This window comes from Scomber scombrus, chromosome 6, assembly GCF_963691925.1.
Source record: "Scomber scombrus chromosome 6, fScoSco1.1, whole genome shotgun sequence".
Lineage (NCBI taxonomy): Eukaryota > Metazoa > Chordata > Actinopteri > Scombriformes > Scombridae > Scomber > Scomber scombrus.
In genome coordinates, this window is record NC_084975.1 from 9,429,120 (window position 1) to 9,442,417 (window position 13,298).

General features: G+C 39.6%; 1 protein-coding gene across 2 annotated transcripts in view; it reads right to left on the minus strand.

Moving 5' to 3' along the window:
- Nucleotides 1–4,634: 4,634 nt before the first annotated feature.
- Nucleotides 4,635–13,298, minus strand: part of wwp2 (WW domain containing E3 ubiquitin protein ligase 2) — a 57,899-nt gene continuing 49,235 nt past the window's right edge. For both annotated transcript variants that reach the window (XM_062421599.1, XM_062421597.1), the window contains 8 exons: nt 12,903–13,062; nt 9,691–9,824; nt 9,045–9,185; nt 8,832–8,952; nt 7,511–7,615; nt 7,216–7,312; nt 6,894–6,966; nt 4,635–5,706 (listed from right to left, as the gene is read on the minus strand). In XM_062421599.1, the coding sequence (XP_062277583.1) occupies nt 5,607–5,706; nt 6,894–6,966; nt 7,216–7,312; nt 7,511–7,615; nt 8,832–8,952; nt 9,045–9,185; nt 9,691–9,824; nt 12,903–13,062 (931 nt within the window). In that variant the 3' untranslated portion in view covers nt 4,635–5,606. The remainder of the gene's footprint in view (nt 5,707–6,893; nt 6,967–7,215; nt 7,313–7,510; nt 7,616–8,831; nt 8,953–9,044; nt 9,186–9,690; nt 9,825–12,902; nt 13,063–13,298) is intronic.

Consider the following 13,298-nt stretch of genomic DNA (forward strand, 5'->3'; position numbering starts at 1 on the left):
ATACTGTATGTAACATACAGTACTGTTACACACAGTACTATACAGTACTATATACAGTATAGTAGTTCACCCTAATGATCACAATGCTCATGGTCATGGATACAATAATAACCACAGGATTAAGACCTACAATCCCGAATGTCTACGATCACTAAGTTAATGACTGACTGACTGGTGAAGTTACACCATTGGTTGGCTGAAGTCGGCCAATTTGGGACAGCCAAACAATGCATTTCACACCAAATGGCAACAACAGAGGAGATTGTGAGACAGGACATAAGCTGTTGTTAATTGCACTGTGGGAATATTAATATGTCACTTTAATACGTTTTCATATTTTTTCAGGCAAGGAAGTAACTTGGAAAATTGCTCAGATATTTTCACAGATGTGAGGAGCTGCTGGCCTGGTGCAAGCTGGTCATCTGAGCTGCCAGCAACCTCACTGCTGAGATGACCGGATGGTTGATGTCCGTCATCATCTTGGGGCAGAGTCAGACTGACCATTGCACAAGAGAAATCCTGTGGGCCAGTTGCTACATGAGCAGCCCATTATAGAAAAACAGGAGACTCTTGTGTCTTTTCCGCCCTTGAGGTCACAGAATATTTAACCTCTTGTTTTGACAGGCTTTTAACTTTATTTGAAAAAATAAGCCACAAAAGGTAAAAAAGGAGGTGATGTCCATGTCTCTAACAGGAGGAGGTCTTAACATTTTGGATTTTTCCTCATTCACCCATATCATCTAAATTAACTGGATCAAAAAAGTTCTGAAAGTTCCAGATATCATGTGGAATATCATCCCAAACTTTCTGCTTAAAAAGTATGTGGTCTTAATTTTTTATGAGTCTTCTTTTATGTGTCTTCATGCTTTCATTAAACTCAAACTCTCCAATTTAAATAGGCTAGCTCTTATGTACTGGTCCCCTCTTTATAAGTACAACTACACTCCTCACCAATGTTTTAAGGTATAATGTCAATATCAGGTACAGAAACGAATATTATATTTTGAAGATTGGTTTAGCAACATTTTGCTTATAAAACAGCTATTTAACTATGAAGGCTTTCTGTACTCATGTAATGATTTTTTTTTTGAGAAATGAAGTGTTGCTGTCTCTCAAAGTGAGCACAGTGTTGTAATTAATGCACTGTCAACTGTCATTAAATGCTCATCATGTTATTTATCATATTATCACATACTCCTAACAGAGAAGACAAATGCTCTTTTTATTATATGGTGGAAACGCTGGAACACTTGTTTGTTGAGTGACTAAATGGGACAGTGTTTTGGGCTCATTTTCAGTTGGATCTTAAAATATATTTTGGTTAAGAAATTTTACTTAAAGAACATGATTTATTACTAATATTCAATAATCCTAATTTCTCCAACAATGAACAATATGTCATTATTTTGTTCATTATTTTAGCCCAATTTTACATTTAAAAAATGCAATTCTTAAAGAAGTTATGCCACGTTTAAACAAACACATCTAAGCATATAGCTTCAAACTTTTCATACAGAGTCCAGCAGCCATATACTAGATTTTGACCCAGTCTTGCTAAAAATCTATCCTGACTCGCGGTTGGAAACAGGAAACGAACAGTGGTCTGCTGTGGTGTAGTCCACTGTTGGTTTAATGCCTCCATCCAGCCCTCCTCCACTGGATGTGGAAAATTGTTGGCATGTGTACTGTACCTCTGTCAGCCTGCAGCAGCTGATGAAATAGCGCCAACAAAAGTAAAAGTATTTTTTATTTATTTATTTGATTATATCCTCTTATAACACCAACCAGCAAACTATTAATTTAATTTACAATCCACATTACTGTCTTTGAGTGAGGTATGTTTCACAGGATGTAGTACTGTCTGAATTATTTTGGTTGTAGTACTGTGGTGTAGTTGGGGATGGCTGTGGCTCAGGACGTAGAGCGGGTCGTCCACTATTCTATAACTTATACTTTGTTACAGTAAATTCCACCATCTGTTTTAGTAATCACAAAGATGGTAGTAGCAATTGCAGTACTATCAATAGTAATATTATATGAAGTATTGGTGATGGTGGCTGTAACAACAGGATTTACTTCCGTTTATTGTCAACTAAACACTGTTTCACCTGTAGGATGTTAACTAGCACGTGGATCTATTCAGCTGTGCATGCGTCTTTATATTGTGAAATATGTTGGCCTCTTGAGTTAAATTATACTATAAATAGAAATAAATAAGAAAAGAGTATTTGTTAAGATTGTATGACTTATGGCACAGGAGGAGTGGATAATGGATATTAGGGCATGATGTGACTAAATGTTCACCTCAGGTTATGTGGTGCTTGTTCTCACCTGCTTGATGTGCACTTCCAAACATGCAGGTCTGTTGATTCTATTGGTTAAATCTGTCGCACCGTTTAGCACTGAAACACTGAAGCGCTGTGATATCCATTATGACAACACTGAGCCTCTTTGTGCTCACTGGATATATCTCTTACGCAAAAGTTGGAAACTGGTTTTACTCCAAACTGTTGTAATTTCTTCTTTAAACAAACGGAGGCCACATTGGTCAGAGATGTAGATCCCAGTGCAGTTTTCATCTGTCAGAGATTCATGTGGAGGGACCACTTTGTCTCTCTGTACTCTACTCTCTGTACTTCACAATCCCGCTGGATTCTGCCTACTGTATTTTACAAACTCCACAGTCAGTAGGGAAATACAAAAGAATAGTACCAATAATTAAAATTAAAAAATTAAATATACACAAAAATCAAAGATCAAATTCAACATTGATGCTGCAGGGTGCAGGTCCTCCTGCAGGTCTTACCTATCTCAGTCCTCCTGTGCTTAGAACTTCAACCTTCTCTATTCTAATATATCTGAAAGATGATGTTAGATGTGAAAACTGTAACATTCACACACTGGAAGCACTTCGTACATCCTCAGACTTCTGGGTTCTTCAGTCACTGCTTTGCTCAGTTGTGTTCAGAGACTGTGACGAGTGACACCGCTGTTGTGCCTGCAGCTGCTAACTGCACATCTGTATCTTCAATGATCATGATCCTGCCGGCCAAACCACAAAATGTGCCCTGATGTCTGGAAAATCCTGCTGGTCCTGGCACAGCTCTATCTGCATTCACTATCCTTTCTTTTTTTCATCATTTTTTAATATGACTGAGTAGATGTTTAAAGACCATGGAGTAACATCAGTCCTTAATCAGTTTGTATTTCAAAAAATTATTGTCCATGATGATTATGTGTTGCAGCAGACAGAGATGTAAAAGCTGTCATTCATTCTTGTAGGCTACTGTGCAAGAGTCAAACTTCTCATACAACCTCAGTGCAGATTGGAACACAAATGAACAGTGATCAAGGAGCAAATGTTCAGTGATGTTGAGAATTTTAAGCAAATGTTGGTGAAATGGCATCTTTGTCAGTGACATATGTGGCTGTTATGTAAATTATATAAATGGTGAGGATTTATCATGTAAAGGTTTGGTGATAAGAGTTTTTTTTTAATATATAGGGATGTGGAATCTCTGTGGAATAGAAATGTGATACTGTATGTGGAGTGTTAATGAAAGTGTTGTGGATGACCGGGTGTGGATAATTTGTGACAGATATGTGATATCATACTGCTCACATCTACGTTTGTTCTCAATGAAAAACGCAACATTCCTAACTCTGATATTATTGAGTCACGGGCTCTTAACAAACCACTGACCTCAGCTTCAGTTAGGGTTTTGATGTCATTATTAACTGAAGCAGGATTTCAGCCTGCATGTAAACAGTAAAATATTTGAATGTTATTTATGTATGGTATGTGGTCGGACGGTTTGATTTATCACAGGTGATGTTTAAAGAAAAAAGAATTTAAAAATGAAGAGGCAGAATCTAAAGTGAACTCTATCACTGCAGGTGTGGTGGTGGACTCCAACTCCACTACTATCACCCACAGCTGGGTCTCCATCACCAGCCACATCTGGACTGCTCTACTCTTCACCAAGGTTGATCCACTCCCTCTTTCTTCTTGGCCCCGACTGGTCAGAATGGAGGAAGTAATGCTGGAGTTGGTTATGCCAGCTGTAAAGGACGACTGACAGATAAAAATAAAACAAATAAACACCACTTGAAATGTTTTTGTTGATTTTTGAAAAAATATTGGGGGGGAAAAATCACTATCATAATATTGTATTCATTTATTCTATATACAGAGAAGCCAAAGGTAACTGTACCTCTACTGTGCTGTGCAAAAGTTATAGGCACTAAAAGTAAAGTGAGAATGCCATGAATTGGTACACCAGCACTGTTCTGTTCTGTGGATTTTGGTGTACAAATATGCAGCGGTCCTCCCCAAAACCTGGAAACACCCCCTTGTGAATACCCCCTTTCACAGTAAAAGTAGCACTAGTAAAAGTGCTCATTAAGCAGCAGTGTCATAATCTCTAGATGACTGGATTATTATTACTGACTGACTGGTTTCATGCTGTAGTTGGTAAAGAAATACTGGGTTAACTGGGTTCTGACTTCAGGGAGTACCAACAGTGTGCTAAAGAGAAATGGTTTGTGGTGACTCAGTGGCTGCTGTTATTTGATGGTGTGGATGTCTTCAGTATTGTTCTACAATGTAGTAAAAAAGCAGTCGACAACAGCTGTTCAAGATTGAAATCTCATTTATTTTACCTATGTACACGAGAAAAAAAAGCTGAAATTCACAAATAACAGAAAAATAAAAATTAAAATCACATCTCATCTCTCTAACCTCTGTAACAGAGGTGCACTGGTTCAAGATAACAGCTCTCTGTCTCTCGTATTCACACACACATGCGCTCAGCTCCTCTCATACACTCCCTCTCTTTCTCTCACTCTCCTGTCTCTCTGTCTTTTATCACTTTAAAATGTTAAAAAAATGTATTTCTCTCTGGTAGATATGTTATACTGCATTTGTGAGTTGCTGCTGATATTAAAAACTATCCTTTCTCTGGTTTTGGTGCATTTCTAAGCTGTGAGTGGAGGTTTTCGTGTGTGTTTTTGTGTGTTTTTGTGTGTTTGTGTGTGTGTGTGTGTGTGTGTGTGTGGGGGGGAGGGGGGTTGGTGTGAGACTGACTGGTCAAATATAATTCTCTCTATGTGCCGTCCTGTCTGACCCACATAAACATACATACTATTTATATGCATATACACAATGGCATTGACGTGAGCAACACGCACACGCACACACACACACACACACACACACACACGCACACACACACGCACACACACACGCACACACGCACGCACACACACACGCACACACACACGCACACACACACGCACACACACACGCACACACACACACGCACACACACACACACACACACACACACACACACACACACACACACACACACACACAAGCAGGCATACACACTCTTCTTCTGTGTTCTCGTGTGTCCATCTGCCGGCTCCGACTTGATCCTGTGATTCAGTTCACAAACATGATCCTCCCCCCAGTGAGGGGCTGGATGACAGGTGATTTATTAGCCCTGTGATTAACAAATGCAAATCAATAACAATAATAACAAAAAACTATCCTGTTGAATTATCTGCTCTCTTTTAAGCCGTCTGTCGTCTCGTTTCCCACGTCACTCCTGCCCGAATCCCTCCGTCTCTTCGATGGCAAACATGAGTTTCTCTCGGAGCTGCTCCAGGCTCCTGTAGGGCGGCAGGTCCAGACGATTGAAACTGTGGGCGGGAAGGAAACTCATTTTAGTTTAAGGGCCACATACTGTACAGCTCAATGTGATCTCAAGTGGGCCTGCCCAGTAAAACCATTGCATAATAACCTACAAATGATATGTAATATATATATATATATATATATATATATATATATATATATATATATATATATATATATATATATATATTTACTACAATAAACCATCTATTTACAAAACAGATATACATGCTGAGATGAATATGAAAATATTATGTCTCGCGTTTTTTTAACATTATTTTGCACAGAAGCTGCTGATTGAAAACATTTTATACAATGTTCAATATGAATGGTTTAAATATGACCACAATATGTATTCATTGTTTTTTCAGAGGATTGTATTCTGGTCAGGGTGAAAAAAAACAACATTGGACTGACTTTTCTGAAATTTTCATACTTTGCAAAGTTATCCAGTTTGGCCAGATATGCGCCCCTTGGTGGGCCAGTTCTGGCCCGCGGGCCATATGTTTAAAAAATCTGAGGTGAATTTCTGAATTTATGGCAACAGTGTTGACTATATTGTATTAGACAATATGCCGTATTGGTTTGATGGTAGCGCATCATGTTTGAAACTGTCTAGTTTTCCTACAAACTCAACATAAAAACAATTTAATCTATATCAAACTTTTGAGTGTATGTTTGAATTATGACCCATACTCATCAGACGGACCCTGACATGCATTCTGATCAAATTATATGTATTCCAAGTATCAATGTACTTTAATATCCCCTCTAATAATCCCCCCTGGGTTTCAGGTGAGACATTTACCCCAAATTCATACCAGATGTAAAAAACTGCTCAAGCATCCATCTGTTTTATCTGTACTGATGTCACGGTCATCAGAACCAGCTGTCCTGGTTACCGGACTGACAAATGTTACACAACAAAATGTTCAGACATTTACACTCTGACGTCAATAAATCTGGCAAAAGTTTTTTTCAGGAGTGAAGTTTCTGGCTAGATAAACACATATTTGGATTTCAGCAGTGTCCCAACAAAATATATAACTGAGTGTGATGCCTCCATGTTTAATAAAGCTACATAACATAACAGGCCTACTTGTATACTGATTGATTCAGTTATCTTACGGCAGAAAAAGCTGTATACAATGAAAGCAAATGTTTCCCATGATAACATCAGAGAGTAGCTTACCATGTGTGGCTTCTTGGAAGCCAAGTCTCCTTCCCCACCTTGTCTATGCAGAACTTCTGGGGACCATTACTTCCTGCAGGGGTTCAAAAATAATAGCTTGAATGTTTCTGCATATTAGCCTTAAAAGTTTTCATACTTAAATATCAACCATATTCTTAAATATGTACTGATGTGACCTTAATTTGGACGTCTTGCAGGTTTAAACTTGAAAACATGATTTCAAACTGAACCACCAAACTAATCGATTACATTTTTTTTGACATTTTTGGATGCCCTAAAGGACGGAGACACTCAGTAATGAAGGATGGGATGAGTTGCCTACCGATGAGCTCAGCAAAGCCACCGACAGGCAGCCGGCAGGTTCCGGTTACGAACTGAAGAAGACGGATTCTCTTCTCGTTGTCCATTTCCTTCACCACCTGAAGTAACACCACATGTCAGTCATGCACCGAATATAAACAGAGCAAGTGTTCATATAAACACACACACTCTATAACAGGATATACAGACAGGTGACAAATTAAAGGAAAAAAACAGTACAGGTCTGCATGCTTGACCCCACCATTGAGGGGATCTGATGGCTCTGTTATGCTGTGCGAGCCAGAGCATATTCTTACCTGCCAGAACCAGTGGATCTGCTTGCTGTTCTTGGTGTAGTGTCTGTAGATGGTGTTCTTCTGCCAGTCAGCTATATCGATCTCCTGCATCCCGCACAGCATCAGCTGCCAGAGGCAAAGCACAGGAACAACATTTATTATCAGAGACACAAGATGTGTATATGAAGGACAAACAATATGGACCTCATGACAGCTCCCACGAAAGTGAAGACACAAACATCTAGATTGCCCCCTGCTGGATGGCTGCAGTATAGGTCGTTCTTTACATGCTGGTGTTTGTCCAAGCACTCATTTTTCAGATACGTTTTTTAAAAATTAAATAATATTAAAGGGGGTGTGACATCCTGTGACAGACGCTCTCAAACCGGGCACCCCCCTTGCACAAACTCTGGCTCCAAATGAAATCACACAAGCAAGATGGCCGCTCCTAGAAAGGAGATATTTTGGCTTCACTTTTGCAATTACGGCAGGAAGTGGAGACATGTAGTCCATATTTCTGTAGAGTCAGTGGTGTGACTCATCAGTAGGCAGAGGACAGAGTCAACACAATGAGTCACAACATTTCCCATCACGCCTTCTGTTACGCTGAGCTTCCTCTGGGACAAAGCGTCATTTGGATGAAAGCTCAGCTGCAGCAAGAGTCAAGGAGAAAAGCTAGGAGCAATCAGGATCAAGAGCATTTTACCAAATAAACCACTGCTTGTTCTCAATATGGATTTTTTTTAATTCTTCCTTTTTAATTCAAATTCTGCAACTCTTTGGCTCCGTATTTTTGTCACAGCAACACTGACAAAAGAGAAGCAGGGACAGACACTCAGTACAGCCGGTATAAATTACTACTGATTTTCCTTAGGCTCTGGATCAGTCTCCATGTAGATTTGAAGATGTGCAACCCACACCACTCATATCATATATATTTACTGTGGATTTTTGAAATCTCTCATTTATTTTTTCTTTCATCTCAAATAGTTTCTGATTTGTCTCTAATGTTCCCTTTTTTAAGTGTGGAAGTACTTTGTAATTAAGTTTAATTTATTTTCTAATCAAGAAGTACAAGAAAGCTTTTTTTATACCATCATGTCTGATTTTAAGCAGAATATTAACTGACTAAAAAGGCTTCCTTCTATTTAAATACAGCATATATTTCTGCCAATATAAAGGGAAAAAAAGCAGTGGAAATAAAGTCCATTAACTCTCACTGTTGTGTATACAATTTGAGGGGAAATAAGTCATTACATGGGAATAAAACAAAACTACTAATACTTGGATGCAGGAAATATTCTTGTACTTTAAAGCTTTAAATGAATCAGCTCCTCCTTACCTCCAGCTCTTTCTCATCAAAGTAGCGAAGCCACTCCAGAGGAACCACCTCGTTAAATCCGTCCAGGAAGGCTTTGGTCTGCTCCTCCACCCCACGGGTGAACCTCCAGTCGGTCAGCAGGCTGAGGAGAGACAGAGTATGATTTGTTTTTACGGGTTTCGTCATTTGTTTTGCTCTCTCTGTTCCTAGCTATCGTCATTAATTCTAACTCACCTGATGTACTCCTCCTTGTTCTCCTCGGTGACCAGCTCGTTCTCTCCATCGTCCTTCAGCTGGTGAGTGGAAACCTTCCCGAGGATCTCCATGTCCTGTGCGAAATATAGCTCTACGCCGCACTCCTCCAGGTTGTTCTCTCTGGACACACACAGACACAGAAACACATAAACACACACACATTATTACAGCAACAATTACATATACTCATTCTGACAAACTAGCCCCTAAGAAATGTGTATTTCTAAGGGCTGTAACTCATCTAAACTCCTCATAAACTAAACCTCAAAATTTCACTGACACGCTGAACCAACTGTTGGACTCTCACTTGGGACTAAGAAAATTCCTTCAAGTTAAACCTCATCTGTTTGCTGAGTTCAGTCATCCTTATAAAATGCTTGTTGGAAAGATTGAATTTCAAAATTTTTTGCCTGTTTATGTAATTAATATGTGGTAAGTATGTAATTGGTAACTGAATTATGACCTGATTTGCTCTTATTCCATTTATTCTTTGAGCTTAAACTAATGAAATTAGTCATTTAAAAAAAGAAAAGCTGTACAAGAAAAAAATGTTCTGAGGTATTTTTTCTTCCGTTTTTCATCATTGTAAAAGCAAAGAGCTGCAGAGCCGTCATGCATTACTTACTTGACCCACATGATGGAGTTATAGAACTCGGGGTCTATGGACTCCAGATCTTTGAGTGTGGGCTTCTTGTCCAACATTCGCTTGTAGAACGGTAGCGTGAAGCCTGTGTCGATGAACTTTCCGTGGTACAGAGCCTGCGGGGAGGATTTGTTACATTAGAAACCACAATCAGGAACAACACCTGCTGCTCGCTGCTCATATTCCTCAAACACACACATATAGAAATACAGTGTCAAGTCACTAAATCTGATGATACGGCAAGTTTGACTCACTGGATCCAACTGAGTGGAACAAGTGGGAGGAACAGTTTCTCCTGCTGTAATTTTATGATTATTAGAGTTTTTTTATGGCCATGTGGTTCAAATTAGTTCTTTACAAATTACACATATTTTCATCTCAGTTGCTCCGTTTCAGTCTCAATGATTCACAGGGGATTGTTTGGTGCCCATTCAAGTGTTAGAAATGCTTCAGCAGCCAGTCACCTTTACAGGAAACATGAATGGGGCTTTTATTTCTGGAATTATGGCAGCCTGATACAATCCAGCACAAACCACTGACCGGCAAAAACTCCACCACTGCAGCTGCAAACAGAGCGATGTGACACTGTAGCTGCTCTACTTCAAAATTAAAAGACCTCTTTCACACTTGCAGTCTATTCCTGATATTCAGGGAAATCTGAAATTGCCAATTTCCCGACTCGAGACTTACTAACATTTCTAGGAAAATGCTGATACGGCTGTGTTGTGAATGAAAGCATTAATGTTGCAGGGAAGGTTACGTCCATTTGAGGAAAGACGTTTTGACGATGAGCGAGCGAACCAATCGCAAGACTTGACGATGTGGGGGCGATGTACTGCGAGTTGTGCAGTGCTTGGGTTGGGTTAGAATGTTTCCAACATGGCAGCCCCGTGTCACAAACCATCATATTACAGCTGAACAGTACACTAAAATATGTGTCTGGGAACATTTGAGGTGAGAAATAGGAACAGTACCTTGATTCATATTTGATAAGAACTTCCTAGTTTGAAAGCTTCATCTGAGTTGCATGCTCTGTTGGACTGTCCCTCACCCCATCCATTCTGGCCTTGTGATGGCATGCCATGGATGTATTATAAGAGCTGGATACTGAACCAAACTGGACCGAAAATGGTGCCCATTCTGGCCTATAAGAATTGCTCAGCTGGTGCATACGCCAAAAAAAGTTTCTAGATTCTGGGTTTGCTTCCATGTGATGAGACCCCCTGAATATGCACAGTAGTGTTTCCCCTGCCTGCCCTGATTACGAGTTCCTGCTTGGCCCATAGGTTTTATATATCACTTTTCTCTGCTTTTTTTTTTTTAAACAGATATAAAACATCCATGGGTCAAAAAAATGATAATAGAAAGTGTCCTAATTGACCTTTTCTGCTGTTTAAAGTGTCCAGTCAGCAGTTTTACAGATGTCTCTTTTATAATGGTGGTCTATGGGGAAAATGCCTTTTGGGCCACAGGGGTATTTTTTGCTGCAATACTGCAAGTGCCCACTGGGAAAAGTTGGCTAATGGCTGAGCCGCACCCCATCCAGCTCTTATAATACATTCATGTGGCATGCATAAAAAGATGCAAGACGGAAATGTTCCTGAATGTAACTGCATGTGTGAATAATGAAAACTGCTGGCAATGCCAGGTTATCCCTGTAATTTACCGGGAACTGTGTGTGACATAGGCTGAAGTCCAGAGATTTCCATTGTGTCCTTTAACCTTATTTAAATGATCAAAACTTTAACTAGTCACTCAGATTGGATTATGATATGAGACTAAGCACAAAGCTAAATGTGTGCACTCAACACATACGGCTGTACACCAAGTCATAATCTTCCCTCTGTGTGAATGTGTGTGTTCACAGTGAAGTAGAGTGTGGCGATTCAGCCAGACAGAGCTGTTTAATGTTAAAAAACCCACAGAGGGCTCAGAGTCGTGATGAGCCAAGAACAACACAGACACCCACAGAGTGACTTAGTCACAGTCTGTTCTGTCCTACTGCATCCTGACTGACCATATGTGTCTGTCTCACAGCCAGCGACACACACACAGACAGTCGGGAAGATTTATAGACCCGGGAGAGGATGTCAATGGAAAGAGGCGGGGCAAAGGCGGATAGTAGAAAAAGGTAAAGAAAGAAAAAGAAGACGGGAGGGTTTGAATTCGGGATTCAGGAATTAAGGAAAAAGGGATTGAAGTTAGTAGAGGCGAGCATCTTTATAAGGCAAGTCAGAAAAGTGCATTTTAGGACTAAATATAGGCGGCTGCTGGCGGGTGTGGGCTGGGTGCGGCAGTGAGGTCATGGTGCGGGTGAGGGGTGGGGTGGCAGACGGAAGGAGGGGTGGAGGGTGTGGGTTTTGGGACTTACAGCTTTTCTGGAGCTGATCCCACAGAGTAGATACTGAAAGTTAGGAACTACTGGATTGTACCACAGTGGTTGAGTAACTGCACTGCTCATATTCATGCCTTCATGCTCTTGAGTTTAGTCACATGGATGTCTGAAGATGTCTCAACCTCATCATTGAACTTATTGCTTTCACGGTTTACACTTGTTTCTAATTATCTATTAAGTCTTTTATGTTTTAATCTAGTTTTTCTTGTTTTTCTTGCTTTTGCCCCATTGATTGTATGTTTTTTATCTCCTTAGTTATTAATATTTGCATGTTTTTATGATCTTTTTAAGTTTTATTCGTGTGAATCGCTTTGTGAATTTCATTTGTGGGAAAGGTGCTTTACTGAATACATTTATTATTATAATATTATTATTATCTTACAGCAGCGTCAACAGAATAGAAAATCTACTAAGAGTTGACACCATTCATCGATTGACTGAAAATTAAACAGCAACTATTTCGGATAAGATTGACATGATCAAATTGTGATGTTTAACTGGGCTCCACATTACTCACTTGGCAGGTTTTATTGCTTCATGCTTTAAATATTTCTGTGTATGTGAATCTGAAGTTTAAAAGGAGTCCTCTTGACTAAAATTGTCAAAATAAAAGCATGGATTTTGGTGCTGTGTAGGCTGGTAGGATCTTATAATGTCTATCAAATGAAAATGAAGACTACATTGAAAGAAGTTATGAGTAAGAGTTATACTTGTTTGTGTTTGCTGATGGCAGGTTAAGGTTGGTTAGAAAGCTCATTTTTACAAATCAAAGCTCAAGTCATATTTGAGCACAACTCACCATGGCGATGAAGCGTCCGATGAAGCGGAAGTATGTGAGGTGGTCGGGGTTGATGGAGGAAGCGGGGTTGATCTGCAGACAGTAGTTGTTCTTGCCGGCATATTCGAACAGACAGTACATGGGGTTCAGGACCTCGTGGGACAACAGGAAGAACCACTCCCTGCAGAGCAACGGGACACAAGACATTAATACAGGAAGAGGAAGATCTAAAGTATCCCAAGAGATACTTCAACAATCTATCATTTCCATTTTTTTTTCAAACATGGCAGAATGCTGAATGATACTGCAAATAAACACATTATGACAGAGGGAGTTATACAGTGACAAGAACAAAAAAAAACAAATGACAATGATGGAGAAAACAAAACATCTCATGGCAAAGACGAAACAACATTC